Below are 17112 nucleotides of genomic sequence, written 5' to 3' on the forward strand. Positions count from 1 at the left end.
CAATCCTGTTCAACCCGAATCAGAAATCAGAGATAGCTTCTTAGAGGAATTAAGAAGATTAAACTCTGAGATTGAGATTCAGTGTACTAGATCTCAAGAGGCTACTAATGAGATTATTAAAGCTAGTAAGGCTACTCTTGAGAGATTTAGAAAAGTTCAAGAAATTATTGAAAATAATGATTCGAGTTGTGTTGGGGATGGGGGTCAACTGAGTGAACCCATAGGCAACCAAGAGTGGGAGGAGCTTATAACAGAGGCTGAGGATGAGTGGGAGGATGATGATTTGACGGTTGGATCAATGGATGAAGGATTTGTTGAAACTGAAAAGCCATATGTCATAGAGCAATTCCATGAGGAAGTTGAAGTTGATAAAACCCTTGTTGTTGTGTCAACCCCTACCCCTCATATTCCAAGTCCAAGAAGGGTTATTCTTAGCCCCGTTTACACCGTCTCACTCCCCTTCTCTTTCCCCATAAAACCTTTACTTGAGTATCTTCCTCCTCCCCATGAAAATCAAAAGCCCAATGACCCAATAGAGTATGTTCCTCTTTGTGAATCTTTCGCAGGTACTTACAATACTTACAAAGAAGAGGTGGATGCTTTGCAGAGAGCTCTATATGGTGAAGAGCCTATCCACCATGAATTCCAAAACACAGAGAGAGCTATTTCATTGATCATTGAGGTTGAAGAATCAATAGTCCGTAAAAACAACTTCCATAAGGAGAGTATCCCTACTTTCTCTTTTCCTTCCTTTTCTTATTCTTCTTTTATTGTTGTTTTTTCTTTTTGTTCTTCTTCCTTTAGGCATCCTACTCCTTACTGGCATAGAGTTCATTTGGACTTTATGCAAATATTGTTGTTGATTATCGTGCATGTCTTGTTGCACGAAAGTTGGGCGAGTGCGCATGACAAGCTTCTGCGCTCGTTCGTTGGTTATTTACTAACCAATCTCTTTGCGGGAGGCACGATTTGATGATGCTGAGACCCGAAAGGCCGAAAGCTCGGTGAACGGTGGGCACCGTATTCATGATCGGGGTCGTGGTCTGTCACTTCCCGCGCCACATAGCTCATCCAAGGCAATTGATTCGACACCAGATGGCACCATCTTTGGTGCCCCCATTCGATGAGTTGTCGTGGCTCTCATCCCCTTCCTTTCGTTGTCTGTACATAAACTAAGATTGTGTAATGGGGACATTGCATCAATCTAATAGGGGATGAGTATTTCACTATCCATTTATTGCTTTTCGTAGTGTATTTTTCGCTTTTGTTTGTGTGTTTTAGTATAATTTTTGAGCAAGTGTGTGTTTCATTGTAGTTTTTGGTGTTAGAGAGGTGAGAAGAGGGTATTTTACGGTTTGGACGTTTAATGCTGTGCAGGTCTAAGGCTCCAAGTTCGAAAAAGTTGAATTCAAGCTGAAACGGAGTAGTCTGCGTTTTGCCCGATCCGGATCGGGCGAGGAGCGCCCGATCGGGCGCGTGTCGATTCAAGGAAAATGTTGGAAAATCGCCTGAACGAGCGACGGTTGCCCGATCCACACAAAAGGCGAGTGAAATGCCCGATCGGGCGAAATTCCGCCCGATCGGGCGGTTGATGATGACGTCGTAGAAAGGTCAAGGAAGGATTCTGGGCTGAGAAAAGTCAATAAAACAAGGCATTGCATTTCGCCCGATCCGGATCGGGCGAGGTGAGCCCGATCGGGCGCGCACAGATTCAACGAAAAGGTTCGAAATTCGCCCGATCGGGCGATCTGCTGCCCAATCGGGCGATATGCTGCCAGATCGGGCGATCTGCTGCCCGATCGGGCGATTTGCGAATCAGCGACAAATAAGCCACGGTTTGCTCACTTTCCTCATGATACCCCTTGAGCCAATGAGGACATTGTCTGATTTTGCTTTGGGGGGTGTTTCACTCACTTGTACATATTAGGTATGTTTTTCCTTTTATTTTTGCATTTACTTATTTTTGTGTGTTTATTTTGGTGTGTTTAATGTTTTCTAGAGTAGTTTATTGCTTTGAAAAAAAAAATACAAAAATACGTTCCGATGAATACAATATCATGCTTCCCTGTGCCCCTTTGATTGAAAATTGTTTTGATTCTTGGTATTTGATGACGAGCAATGTGGATGTGTTAGCCATGATTTGATATTCGATTGCTTTGATGCCTTAACATGAGTCAACTCTGACTAACTATTTGTGGACTTGGTGCTTGGCTAGTTGACTTGGTTAGGATGTGTGATAGCTTCCTGGTGTGTCATTGATTTTGAGTATTGGTTTGCAACTGTTAGTAGTGTTTTATGACTCATATACATGCACATTGTGGAGGACGAAGGTATTTTTCTATTTAGGTAGCCTTCAGATTAATCTAGATACATTTGTTCCCTCCTTTTCTACCCATGTTGTTGCTTGTGCCCCTTTATTCGGTGACTAGCCATATTACAAACCCATGAAAGCCCCATTGGTTACTAGTCCCAAGCCTAGCTTGGGGGAGCTAATAGTAAGTGAGGTGAGGGAGTTGTAGTGTGCTTAGTTTTGAGCACAAAGTGAGTGTTGAAAAGGAAATAAGAGAGTTCTTCTTATCTTGTTTGTTGTTTGAAAAAGAGAAAAAAAAAAATGAAGAGTGAAAGAGATGAGAAGAATAGAAAATATGAAGGTTTCCAAAGGGAAAAAAAAGGAAATTGAAAAAAATAAAAATAAAAAAATTCATTACTCATAGAAAAATTCAAAGCATTGTTACACTCAAGTATTGTAATTTCTTATCTTTATGAGTGATTGATTTTAATTGTGAAAGAAAGGCAAGAAAGTATAGTGTGGTTTGTTTGTTGTTTCATCATGTGTTGAGTGGGAGAGTTGTGGTCATCATTTGTGGTTGATCATGGTTTTGCTAGGATTTATGCTCCCCAAAGCCAAGGCTTTAAGCTCACATTTTACCCAAATTTACCGCACCCCTACCTAAGCCTATCATTACAAGCTTTGAAGACCTTCCGACCTTTGTGCATAGAGTCATATTAATGTGAAAGTAGTTGTTTATCAATGCAAGTTATGACATGACATATTCCGAGTCGACTATTAGGTTGAGTGTATGTTTTTCTAGACACACGAGTGTTGTGAGTTTTGGGAGGGCATTGTACACTTATATGTTGGGAGTAGAGCGAACGGGTACATCTTTTATCCGCCACATAAATGAGTGACGAGTGTGTGAGCACTAGTCTTGAATTCCATTGTGCATTTGTGGTTCGCTTTGCGTGACGATTGTTAGGGAGGATTTGTGGTTGGTGGATTTGATTGGTTGACATTGATGCATGCTCGTTAGATTTTGCCTTGAATTATGTCTTTCGTTTTGAAATATGTTAGGGGTGAAGTTGATCTTGTATTCATCGATGATTTCCTTCCTTAGGGACAAGCAAGGATCTAGCTTGGGGGAGTTTGATATATGCGTTTTATATAGAGTTTTTACCCCCGTCCCTTAGTACTTTTTTATCTCAAATGAGCTCTTCGGAGCGATTTTAGTACTAATGTGCTCCTTGTAGTGTGTTTGTAGTTTTAGGTTCATCATTGTAGGAATTAGCATATTTTTGTGCATTTCCTACTCGTTTGAATCAATACAAGAGATTATATACTTTCGAGAGCGCAAACATTGAGTTGGAAGAATTTTCATGCAAAGCGAATAGTGAAAGAAGTAGAAAACTGAATGTCGTCCACTCTTTTGATCATAACTCGAGTTATACAACTCCAAAAGCAGAGATTCAAATTGGGTTGGATTCTAGACTTCAAGAGCTTTCCAACGAGTGGTCACTCGCCTAATTCCGACTTATAACGAAGGAGATATGGTGTTTTTAAGATAGAGGATCGTGCAGTTTCAACACGCGCCCGATCGGGCGGGCTTCGCCCGATCCGGATCGGGCGGTTATTCTGGGCGCTGTTCTGGGCATTTTGCAACCGCCCGATCGGGCGGAATTTTGCCCGATCGGGCCGACTATCGAGCACATCGCCCGATCGGGCGAAGCGTCGCCCGATCGGGCCACGCCAACCTCCAGCGTATTTCGCGAGATTTTATTTCCCATCTTTTATTCTAGTTTTCTAATTACTTAGTCTATTTTAGTTCTCTCTATTTTCACCAAACACTTAGTTTTAATTTTAATCAAAGATTCAAGCTTTATTATTCCATTGTTCTTCAAGTCGGTATTGTTTCTTGCTTTAATTTATCTTATTGCTTGATCATGTTTTCTATTATGTTAATTGCTTTGTTATTTATTATCATGAGTGAGTAGTTTAATTTCTAGGGTTTAGGGGATCCATGAATGCATGATTGGGATTATATGTGGACTTGATTAATTGATTGATTGATTATAATTTCTATAGCTTATTATTATTGCTCGTCAATTCTGTTCGGCCGGACTATTTTGATTTGAGTTTGATTAACCTTAGATTATGCGCCGAGAGGTATAAATATGATGTTTTTTGGTCTGTGGCTATTAGATAGGAATTATTTCTAGTACGTAGCGAGAGCCCGCTAGTTGTTCTATCCTAAGGAATTCATAAGATTCGAGAGATGCATGTTTTCCTAATTATGATTGTTCATTGATTGTTATTGTCCGTTGTCCAATCCTGCTCTGCATTTATGGTGAACCGTTGCCCTAGATTCCTTTAATATTGTTATTTTCCGATTTGATTATTTGCTTTAGTTTAATATACAAACCAATCCAACTCTTTGTTACCAGTAGTCTAGATTAGTTAATTAATAGTAGAAAGAACATTGTTTCCCTGTGGATACGATCCCTGCTTCCCTTACTATATTTTTAGTTGGTGAACGTTAGGTTTATCTTTGATAGGAGTGCGATTTAGCCTGTCAATTCCCCTTTTCATTTCACCCGAAACCTGTTATTTATGGAAACATGCTAAAAATAGTAACTGCCGTAATGGGTAGCTGTTAAAAGTGGCAAGTCATAAAAGATAGAAACCTGTCAGAATTAGGTGTTGCACTCCAACATAAATCCTAAATGAGATAGAAATTGCGAGAGAATCCTATTCCTAATACGATTCAAAAATAAGAGTCACGTATTGATTGAAATCCTAACGAACCTAGAGTTCGTAACGGGCCCAGACGCATTCCGTCATAAAATTAATACGCACTAAAAGACTCGATTAAGTCTCATGCACTCCGGATTCTAAGAGTCCGAATCTGACAAAGAAAATAGCCCAAACATCAATTTCAACGCCCAGCCCTGGGCGCTGAAATTGCCTGGATCATATTTTCAACGCCCAGAGCTGGGCGCCGGAATCTTTGACGCCCAGCCCTGGGCGCTGAAAGTACTTGGGACGTGTTTTTTCCTAATTCCTCGTGGATTAGAGTTCTACAATTCTATCTTTCCACGAACTCTTTTCTATAAATAGGGCCTTAAGTTCGACGTGAAAACAACAACACACAATTCATATTCTGAGTATTGACTCCAACCCTTAGCCTAAGCCTCACGCTGCGAAATTGTTCACGCGTTCTGTCGTAATCGATCCATAAATCGAACAGAACGTATCCTGTCCCATAATTTGAGATTCGTTAAAAAAAAGGAGAAATAGCAAAGTCAAAGTGGTTAGTTTTCTGAGAACCGTGACGCACCTCTCAAGGGTGCGTCGTAATGTGTCCCTTTTCTAAGATTTAATTGCTTTCCTCGCCCTTTTTATGAACTGTTAAACTACCTAAATCTGATTGTTCTACCACGCCTAACAAATATAATATTTTTGGGAAATCGGATTATCATGCTAGGTCCCTTAATGCTATTTAAATCAGATAATCGCGATCGATCTAGTATTATATGTTGCATATTGCTAAAATCAACTCAGATTAGTTTAATAGTTAACGCATGTCCCTTCAATTATTTATGCTGAGCTAGTAAGGATATCTTGCCTCTGGAGTTATCGACGAGCGAGTACTCCTCTCGGTAGTTACAGTCCCCCGAACCCTCAATCTCTACCCTACGGGTGTATGTTGAGCGATCCCCACCACCAGGGATCACAAGGGAACCTACGGCCGTCGTGGTCAAACATAATTGCACTCCCTTTATGTCACGATAACCGGGTTTTGTCAGTTTTTCTCATTGTCGTTAAAAACTGAATGGCGACTCCTATATTACTAGTCAATTGGGTGTAAACTCACAGGAAATCCAATTACATTTGATTGAATAAAAGGAATCGTCACACCCACGAGGGACGAGGTCACGCATTAGCCTCGTGCTTTTTCGACCCCCTCACAATACTTACTTTGGGAAGACTAGTATCGGACAGACCTATGAAACTTTACTGTAAGAGATGAAAATCTGTCATAAGGAAATTTCATTAAAATTATTAGACACTAAATCCTCAATACCTGAGTGATTTGAGATTACTTGTTTGAGAACTGCTTACTTTGACGTTGACCAACCGTCGCACCGTAAAAGGAGGCTATAAAGACAACGCTCAGGTAATCACCTATCAAACGAAGTCTAATCTCAAGATCGCAAGATTGGGATTGTCCTCCCATAAATCGGGATGAGATGCTTAAAAGTTGTACAAGGCCACTCGGAGAGCTAGAAACTGTAAAATGCATGGTCGTGCTCAGATGAATCATAGGTTATGATTATCTGTTTATTTGATCAGTTGAACTCTGAAACCGAGAAACACCTCTGGAGATAATAAGGATGACAACTCTTACCTTATGTTCAAGAGCAAGCATCGAGCGACAAAGGAATTAGGAAATGCACACTTGTCCCTAAGGACAAGTGGGAGACTGAAGGAAATAATGTCCTTGGTCCAAGTATGCATTTAATATTAAGTCTAATAAATGCGGTTCAGTATTAATTAACAAGTTAATAATTCAGTGAGATCAAGTGAGCTGAATGCCTAGCTAGAGGCCGCTTCAGTTCAAGTGGAATTAATTATATTAATCCAGAGCTTACTCTTTACTGAACCCGTAGGGTCACACAAATAGTACGTAAACGGATCAAGTATTTAATGGAATTAAATACTCCATCTATGGATATTCGGAATCGACGGATCTTGGTTTCAGTGGGAGCTGAGATCGTCAAAGGCAAGAAATGAATACTCCGGAAACGATGATATTGCCGGAAAAGGAAATATGGATCGTATCGGAAATATAAATATTATCCAAGTCGTAGATGTTGCCGGAAACAAAAACATGGTACGTATCGGAAAATATTATTGGAAATGGAAATATTGTCGGAATCGGAAATATTGCCGGAAACGGAAATATTTTCAGAATCGGAAATATTATCGAAATCGGAAAATAATTCCGGAAACGAAAATATTAAATATTTGTTCGAAACGGAAATTAATTCCGGAATCGGAAATATTAAATATTGTTCGTATCGGAAATGAATTCCGGAATCGAGAATTTATTCGGAAGCGTATCGTACGAATTAGCATCGGACGAGGCCTGCCAGACGAAGGCCCAGCACGAAGCCGGGCCATCGCCCAGCAAGCCAAGCGCAAAAACCACACACCAAGCAATCGACCAGGCCCAGCACAAAAGCCAGGCCCAGCCGAAGCTTGGGCGCGCGCACGGATGGGGCTGCGACAGTGGGCCTTGCGCTGTGCGCTCGGCGTGGGCCGCAAGGCCTGCCTGCGGGCGTGCGGTGCTTGTGCGCCACTTGTGTGTGTTACTCGGAATCCTAAGGCTACCGGGATTCGTAATATGATTAAATCTAATCCTAATAGATAAAGATTGTTTAATTAGAGTCCTAGTAGGATTATAATTAAATAGATTTGAATTCTTATAGGATTATAATTCCTTTCCATAAACTCTATAAATAGGTGCCTAGGGTCACATATTTACATTGAGAATTGAAGTATTCAAAGGTAAGATTTTGGAACAAAATCAGCCAAACACTTGTAGCCTATTAGCCGAAAATTTATAGTACCTTAAGGGCGATTCTAGTTGGTCAATCTTAAGGCGGATCCGAACGTGCTGTGGACTATCTACGGAGGGACGACACTTGAAGTCCTAAAGACTTGTTCTTGTTCGGTTCGGGCGCAGCTAGGGAGGGCACGCTACAAAGTGTATGCATCTGAATTATGCTAAATGATTATGTGTAAATAATATGTTTCCTGGCTTTATGTTTTTTCCGCATGATTTATGTTAATTCATATGTATCATAACCTAACAGTCGGGCCCAGCGCCCAGCACCTCTCGCCTCTCGTTCCTCTCGCGCGCCTAGTGTGCTGCACTGCCCCTTGTCCCGCGCGCCCAGCGTGCTGTGTTGCCCTTTGTCCCACGCGCGCCCAGCGTGCTGTGCCTGCCTTGTCCCGCGCGCCAGCGCTGCTGCCCTTCGATCCCGCTCGCGCGCACACACGGAACGTGTGTGTGTGTGTGTGTGTGTGTGTGTTGTTGTTCTTGTTCGTTGTTCAATCTTTTTCGCCCAATCACTTTAATTCGTGGTTGTTCCGTGCTATAGGCCGGATTGGTATAATTCTCTTCTTTCTTACCTATTCTATTTAAATTTCGTATTTTAAATTATAATATTATTATTGTTTTGAATGATTAAAATGCTGGGAATCGGTTGTGAACACCGTGCTTTGAGGATTTACGTGTTGTGATTCACTAGGCTTGTTTTAATTATTAAAGTATGAATTTTCAGATTCGTTTATTTAATAAAGGATTGATTTTTATGATGTTAAATTGGTTTTATTGGGATTTTCAAGTTAGGGTTTTAACCTAGACTTAATGGATCAATTGATTAGCATAATTAGGTGATGATTTTAATTATGATAATCAATTATATTTTCAGATTTGAATAAAGGCTTAAAGTGTTGATTTTTATTGATTTTAAAGGCGGAAAAAGTATGTTTTCGTACTAGGGATTGGTTTTGCAACCTGAGACGATTATATTATTGAAAAACGATTGAATTCTAAAGTTTAAATGAGGTTTTAGATTTTATAAAGTTGCTAGAAATTTAAGTTTCATTATTTTGATGATAGGAGGTGATTTCTAAGTGAGTGCTCGTTATTGCAAAGTGGCCCCTACGCTTAGGTATTCAAGGTACATACAAGTCTAGGGCGACCACACCATTTGTCAAGAGAATTACATGATTGTTGTTGATATGAATTATGTTATGTGGAATCATGTTTATTTTGGTGAACGATCATGTGATTTATGATGTTGGATTTATTGGATTAATTATTGAACAAGCATGTTGAGATTATTATGAGTATGGATTTCATTGTCAATCATGTTGTTCAATATTTATGCATGTATGGTTTGTTTCACATGCAAGGGATGGATTATTTATTATTATGCTATTGTACGGGATGTCTAGCATACTTTGAGCCAATTATTTGTACCTCGTTGTACTATTTATTTTACCATATGTGAAGGGTTAGCTCACGTAAGCCACCGCACATGTAAGGTTCAGTTGGGAATATTTTGTATGAAATGAATTAGGATTTGTCGTGCAAAGGAACCACCCTCATGTTAATGGGCATGATGTGGAATCTCACTTTGGTGAGGAGGAACATGGTAGTAATTTCACAAGTGTCTTGCTTTGTTGATCACAAGTCCTAAAGCATTAAAATAAGATTATTTTGGTTGATGTTTATTAATTGTATGTGTGTATGTTGTTGAGTCTTGAGTTCACCTTTAATAAAATATTAATAAACGTAAAGTGCAACCAGAACAACCTTCAAAACTCTTGGAATGTATATACCTTGAGTATGAACAATGGGGGGAGACTTGCCGGAAAGCTTGATCTCCTACTAATGATACAAGACGTTGTTTCATTTATATTATGTGCAGGAATTCCGTCGGTATGGCCCGACACTCGGTATGGCCCGATTTTATTATTTATTATTGGGTGTATGGTTGGCTCCCATCACCTTTTTCCTTTATGGAATATTTCTTTGGCCCGTTCGAAGCTTATTCTAATTAAATTGTGAGTCAAGAGTCGAGTCAAGCGTCGAGTCTTGTATTCATGATTTGTTTGTTAATTATTAAATGGCTTTGCATGATGATTAGTACTTAGTGAGTGATGCATGTTTTTAGTTTTGTTTCACTCTATTCTTGTAAGTACTCAGCTTTTGCTGACTACGTGCTTTGTGTTTTTGGTCATGGCCTTTGCCTTAATGACCCTATGATGATCTATCATTTGCACTTGCATTGATGGGGAGTAGAATAATATAGCAGGTTGGTAGATCGAAATCATGTGGCTTGGGATGATTGAGAGAGTTGCATGCTTTCGTATTTTGAACAATTTTATTTAATAGTTTAATTATGTTTTGAATTTGTTGAACTTTTTATACTTTGGTTTTTGGGCCGTCATGGTTCCAATTTGTAGGAGGCCTCGATATTTATTAATTGTGTTTTGAAAAGTTAGTTGACATTAAATTCCGCTGCGTAATTCTGGTACTAGCCTTAACCGTTATCACGGTGGCGGTAATACTTTAATAATTCCTTTATTTTAAGTTGGAAAATGGTTTTATAAAAGCAAGGAATTATTAGGGTGTTACATCTAGGGTTAGAGAGTGATTAGTTGTCTGGAAAACATGAGTGTACATGTTATTAGAATAACCTAGCAAACCAACCGGCCAAGCCAAAAGGCCATGACCGGCCAGCAAGCCCACACGACATTCGACAAGCAAGCACGCAGCTAGCTGGGCCATGGGCCGCGCGCTGTTGCTGCTGCGTTGTCGCCTTTGGCCCGCGCGCACACGCAGCCGCTTGGCTTTGGGCCAGCGCTGCTGTGCTATGTTGCTGCGCACCATGCGCCCATGGGCCTCGAATGCTTCGTGCATTCGGCTCGTGGGCTGCTCTTCGTATTGCGTCTAAAATTTTCTTTCGATAATTTATTTATCGTGTCGTACTTGACGATCCAACGTCGTACGATACGATTATTCGTTTCGCCTAGCTCACGAATATATGCAACACGATATACGATTCCGATGCAAGGTCGTATCGTATAATACGTTTTCTAAAACTAATTCCCGAAAAGTTATTAAATGAATTTCCGATTCATTTAATCCGGTGATCTGTTACGTGCCATTGGTGTGACCTTGTAGGTTCAGTCAAGAGTAAGTTGTGAGCTTAATATTCATTAGAACTCACTGATCGGAAGCATTGCTCCAGCTAGCTGTTCCGATCACTTGATCTCACTGAATTAATTGTTCGCAATTAATCTGAACCTTGGTATTAGACTTAATGCACCTTGGGTGAAGGACATATTTCCTTCAGAAGCTAGCAAAAGAAGAAAGTAATTAATCATACTTAATGGCCCTTTAACCTATGCATTCTTGAAGGCAATTTCAAAAAACAATAACTAAATGTCAGTGCACGAGGACTATGGTTGCCACTGGTAAGGTGGAAACAAAGAATATAAAGCACATAAGCAAGGGAAAACTTACATGTGCAGGCAGTACCTAGATAATTCCATCCATCTGCAGGACCTCATAAGATATGACATTCTCAACGTGTGTTCCAGCTAGCCGTTGTGGAGTGTCAGGTGAAATGACAGTCACCTAGCGCGCTTGCCTTGCACGGGACAAGGCCACATACAACTGGCCATGTGAAAAACATGGGCGGGGTAGGTAAATAGCCACCTAACTTAATGTTTGGCCTTGAGATTTATTAATTGTCATTGCGAAGCTGAGTTTCACAGGGAACTGTTTCCTTTGAAAGAAGATTGGATATTTAGAGGAGGGTGAAGGCCTTTGTTTTACACGTGGTATGAAGACATGCTTCTCTTTGTGATGGCCAGTTATAATAACACACTCAATGAGGTTGGGGGAAAACCCCTTGCAGATTAGTCGTGTACCATTGCACAAGCCGGGCGACGGCAAAATATTCCGAAGCAAAATAACTGGACTGCCCTCCTTTAGGACGAGCTCATGAGGGCTCATCCCACCAGGACACAATGTGTTGATGAATTCTGTCGGATAGACATTGCAATTATCATCAAGCACCATGTCAAAGATTTTATACATAACTGGTTGCCTTGGGAATTTCTTGATCAGCTCCGTGTTTATGGAATCAACATCATCATTCATTGGAGTGAGTATTGCTCTTGTTGTAAATATGTCTGAGGTAAAGTTGCGAAGGTCTAACTCGGGAAACGTAAGTGAGGTCAGGTCTGTTATTGGGTCCCTTCCATCCTCCAAAGGCTTTAGCACTTCACTTGGTAACTGCACGTAGTTATTTTCAGCAGTCTGTAGTTCTCCATTTCCCAAAGCAAGCAAGAATGCTGAAAACTGGGGATCTTCTCGGGCCCGTATATTTTATGTGAGACGGAACTTCGTTAACTTAGGCCACAGTACAGAACTGACCAAGCTCACATCGACTGCTTCTCGTTGTGTTCTGTGGGGAAGGACAGGAAGAACTTGACGAAAATCTCCCCTAAAAACAACAAGCTTACCTCCGAAGAGCTGGTTTTCATCACACAAATCTCTAAGTACTCCCTCCATCCCTTAATACTTGCACCGCTTTCCTTTTCGGGTCGTCCCTTAATACTTGCACCGCTTCTATAAATGGAAATTTATACCAATATTATATTATTTCTCATACTTACTTACTAACCCCACCTACACCCATATTCCCTACAAAAAATCATTTAAAAATTCACACCCCCACTCACCACTCTCCACATCTTACACATTTCCCACTAACTATATTAAAAAATACCCCACTATCAACTAACATTCATTAAATTAATAAGTCAATTCAAATGTCTTAAACTCCGCACCAGTCAAACCGGTGCGAGTATTAAGGGACGGAGGGAGTAGTAAATCTAGAGACTTAATGTTTTCTTTCCTGGCCATTGAAGCCTCATCCCATATGATGAGTGTTGTTTCCTTTATCAATGCAGCTACACTACCTTGTTTGGGCACATCGCAGCCTAGGGAAGCTTCAGTATCTATAGGAATCTTAAACCTGGAATGTGTTGTTCTTCCGGATGGTATGTTGGCTGCAGCTATGCCTGATGTAGCAGTTGGAAGCACGATCGGGCCCATGAGATGTATCTCTGCGTACAAGGCATTGTACAAGAAGGTTTTCCCTGTTCCGCCTGGGCCATCTATAAATAATGCACCAGGTTTCTTTTGTTTAACATGGTCAATGATGCAGGTGAATGCTTCTTGTTGTGCCGGGTTGAGACTTTCACGACAGCGGATGCAGTGGTCAGGTATTGGTGCATCGAGGGAATCAATTATATCTCGTGTTCTTGCAAGTTCATCATCAGTAGGCTCAAGCAAGTGGTCCAGGCCAAAAGTCTTGAGCGATTTACCCATTTCTTCCAAGGATTGCTCAACTGACCTAGCTGTGAGTTGCTTGATCTTAGCCTCAGAATCTGGAAATCGACGGCTAAAATCCTCTGATAGTGCAGCATAGTACTTTAGACAGAGCGCACTGGGGTTACTCGGTTGGCAGAAAATGAGGATAGTGGCAAAGAGGCTACGCAGAGCACCAGGCATCTGTACGAAACACGCTTCAGCTAAGCAAAGATCAACTGATTCATCTTCTTCAAGCAAGTTGCGTTTAAGGGTTGCTTCTTGAAAAGTTGCGCATGTATACCCAGCAACTGTTAATAGATCTTCGAATGACTTAGGGCCAGGGACGTGAACGAGCAATAACCTCAGGAAGTAACGCTCTCCTTCAGACGGACTAACAAAAGCTAACCGACCGACAACAATAGTTTTGTTTTTCTCAAGAACCACTATTTTGCAGCACTATCCCATCTATACCTTTCTGTAAAATGGTTGTACAGGCACCCTGTGTCATCTGGGGTTGCAGCGTTTACCCTAAAAAACTCAGTCAAAGAAGTCCGGGAATGTTTGTCAGCTGCAACAACAACATCAAGCCGTTCATGAGGCCTTATCTGAACTGTGTGCATGTTAGGTAGGTGGACCTGGAGTGGAAGGATGACCGGATGCATCTCATACAAATCAAACCCAAAGATCCTCCACGCAGCCTCGCAAGGCGAAACCCACCTACCAGATTGGAACTGGTCTATCTCGTCAACAGCCCTCTGCTCACCAGGTTTCACAACATTGAAAGAGATCCTATCATGGCCCTTGTACACATATTTGTAGAGGTACTTAACTGCTTGAATGGTTGAACAAACCTCAACATTTACATGACAGTCAAACATAGATGATAGGTATGGATTATACGGGATAACCTGAAGGAAATAATGCCCTTGGTCCAAGTATGCATTCAATGTTAAGTCTAATAAATGCGGTTCAGTATTGATTAACAAGTTAATAATTCAGTGAGATCAAGTGAGCTGAATGCCTAGCTAGAGGCCGCTTCAGTTTAAGTGGAATTAATGATATTAATCCACAGCTTACTCTTGACTGAACCCGTAGGGTCACACAAATAGTACGTAAACGGATCAAGTATTTAATGGAATTAAATACTCCATCTATGGATATTCGGAATCGACGGATCTTGGTTTCAGTGGGAGCTGAGATCGTCACAGGCAAGAAATGAATACTCCGGAAACGATGATATTGCCGGAAACGGAAATATGGATCGTATCGGAAATATAAATATTATCCAAGTCATAGATGTTGCCGGAAACGGAAACATGGTACGTATCGGAAAATATTATCGGAAATGGAAATATTGCCGGAATCGGAAATATTGCCGGAAACGGAAATATTGTCAGAATCGGAAATATTATCGGAATCGGAAAATAATTCCGGAAACGGAAATATTAAATATTTGTTCGAAACGGAAATTGATTCCGGAATCGGAAATATTGAATATTGTTCGTATCGGAAATGAATTCCGGAATCGGGAAATTAATCGGAAGCGTATCGTACGAATTAGCATCGGACGAGGCCTGCCAGACGAAGGCCCAGCACGAAGCCGGGCCATCGCCCAGCAAGCCAGCGCGCCACAACGCACCAGCCAAGGCTGCGCCAGGCCCACCGCAAGGCAGGCCCAGCGCGCGCCAAGGCTACGGCAGCGTGTGGGCTTGCGGCAGTGGGCTGCGAGCTCGCGGGCTGCGCGCGCACGCATGGCGCCCCTCGTGGGCTGTTGTGCGTGCGTGTGTGTTTGTGTGCTACTCGAATCCTAAAGCTACCGGGATTTGTCATATGATTAAATCTAATCCTAAAAGATTTAGTTTATTTAATTAGAGTCATAGTAGGATTATAATTAAATAAATTAGTATCCTAATAGGATTCCAAATCCTTTTCCATAACTCTATAAATAGGTGCCTAGGGTCACATATTTACATCGAGCATTCAAGTATTCAAAGTGAGTTTTGAGAGCAAAATTCAGTCATACAATTGCCTATAAAGTGCCGAAAATTCTAAGTACCTTAAGGGCGATTCTAGTTGGTCAATCTTAAGGCGGATCCGGACGTGCTGTGGACTATCTACGGAGGGACGACACTTGGAGTCCTAAAGACTTGTTCTTGTTCGGTTCGGGCGCAGCTAGGGAAGGCACGCAACAAAGAGTATGCATCTAAACTATGCTAAATGATTATGTGTAAATAATATGTTTTCCTGGCTTTATGGTTTTTCCGCATGATTTATGAATTGTCATATGTATCATAACCTAACAGTGGTATCAGAGCCTCTTATTATTTTCATAATCTAAATGGCATGAACATGGTTAAATATTACAAATTTGCAAGAATTAAAAGGGGTGATTAATTTTCGTAATTGTTAATTAATTGCAAATTGCGTTTATTTAATTATACGTACGCAATTTTTCGGCAGTTTCTTCGTTACTCATCCAAATCTAGTAATTTTTGTGTCAATTCCGCATGTAAAAGGCATTCTAAAATTTTGACAAAAAAAGTTTTTTTCTGCCGAACCCAGAATTCTCAAATTCGAAGCCTAACTATGACTTTTCGGAGGTTTTAATTTTTCGAATGCAAAATTTCGTAAATTTAAGATGTTAAATTTAATATTTGCGATTCTTGTTGATAAATCTTGAATTTTTGATTGACCTACTGTATATGTTTAACAAGTTTGAATGCCTAGCCTTGTTAATTATGCAATCTAATTTGTAATTATGATTAATTTGTTGAAAATTAGAATAATTTAGAATTAATTTGATTTTCATAATTAATTATAATTTAATTAGATACCTATGATTAAAAACCACCATAAAAATTGTAAATTTATGATAAATTTTAAATTTTTATGACCTAGACTTGAATCCATGTTAATCGGAAATCAATTGAATAATAAATTTTCGATTTTTTCGCCCTAAAATTATGAAATTAATATTATTTATTAATTTGTCATTAATTTTAAATATAAATTTTTTAAATTTTATGCGATTCGCTCATATAACTTGCACGCACAAAGCAATGGACGCTACGTGTTACCCTTAAGGGGTGTTGTATAGTGCGGGCATGTGACGACGAGCAAGAGAGCTCGTCGCCCATGCGGCACGAATGCAATGAGCAAGGTCATGGTGCACGAGCACAAGGCAGCAGCCCTGCCTTGTGTCGTGGGCTGTGAGCAATGGACGAATGGGCGAGGGCGAAAGCAAGGCACAGCAGTCGCGTGTGGGCAGCAAGCGAGCTGCACCACAGCGCGCACTGCCTCGCGCAAGCGTGCGGAGCCTCGCGCGCAGCGAGCGCAAGCTCGCGTGCCACGAATGCTACGCCCACCGTCGATGCCTCGCGCAGCGAGCGATGGCTCGCAGGATCGAGCGCTGGCAAGCGCGCGCAGCAAGCGCTGGCGAGCGCACGCAGCGAGCAATGGCCCGCATAAAGCGAGCGCTGGCAAGCACGCGCAGCGAGCGCTGGCGAGCGAGCGCAGCGAGCGATGGCTCGCGTGCATCGAGTGCTGGCGCGCGCAGCGAGCACCAACTCGCGTGATGCCTTGCGAAGGAGAGCAGCAGCAGCGATGCGACGCAGCGCATGGGCTGCGCGCACATGGCCAGTGATGGTTGTGTGCGTGTGGCCCATGGGCGTACGTTGCGTGGGGTTGTTGCGTTGCGATTAGAGCGTTTTGAAATTTTAATTTGAAATTTTCAGTTTACGTAATTTTAATTAATTTTAAAATTAATAATTTAAATTATTTTCTTGGATTTTAATTTTGAATATTGTAGTTATAATAAATTTTATTCATTCTAATTATTTTACTAAAATTAAAATCATGAATTAATTTAAAT

General features: G+C 41.0%; 1 protein-coding gene across 1 annotated transcript; it reads right to left on the reverse strand.

Moving 5' to 3' along the window:
- Nucleotides 1-11576: 11576 nt before the first annotated feature.
- LOC110795137 (uncharacterized) lies at nucleotides 11577-14119 on the reverse strand. The gene is made up of 4 exons (XM_056835926.1): nucleotides 13713-14119; nucleotides 12769-13632; nucleotides 12300-12369; nucleotides 11577-12182 (listed from the first exon to the last, which is right to left on the reverse strand). The coding sequence occupies exons 1-4, from the start codon at nucleotides 14117-14119 to the stop codon at nucleotides 11577-11579; spliced, it is 1947 nt and encodes a 648-aa protein (XP_056691904.1).
- Nucleotides 14120-17112: the final 2993 nt, after the last annotated feature.

This window comes from Spinacia oleracea, chromosome 2 (assembly GCF_020520425.1).
Source record: "Spinacia oleracea cultivar Varoflay chromosome 2, BTI_SOV_V1, whole genome shotgun sequence".
Lineage (NCBI taxonomy): Eukaryota > Viridiplantae > Streptophyta > Magnoliopsida > Caryophyllales > Amaranthaceae > Spinacia > Spinacia oleracea.

Bases quoted from the DNA above. Each gene is read 5' to 3' on its own strand.
- LOC110795137 (XM_056835926.1), bottom strand. From the start codon at position 14,119: ATGTTTGACTGTCATGTAAATGTTGAGGTTTGTTCAACCATTCAAGCA. The intron at 13,633-13,712 runs GTATAGATGGGA...AGCTTTTGTTAG, and splicing joins TACAACCATTTTACAGAAAG to TCCGTCTGAAGGAGAGCGTT. The intron at 12,370-12,768 runs GTCTCTAGATTT...TGTTGTTTTTAG, and splicing joins GCCAGGAAAGAAAACATTAA to GGGAGATTTTCGTCAAGTTC.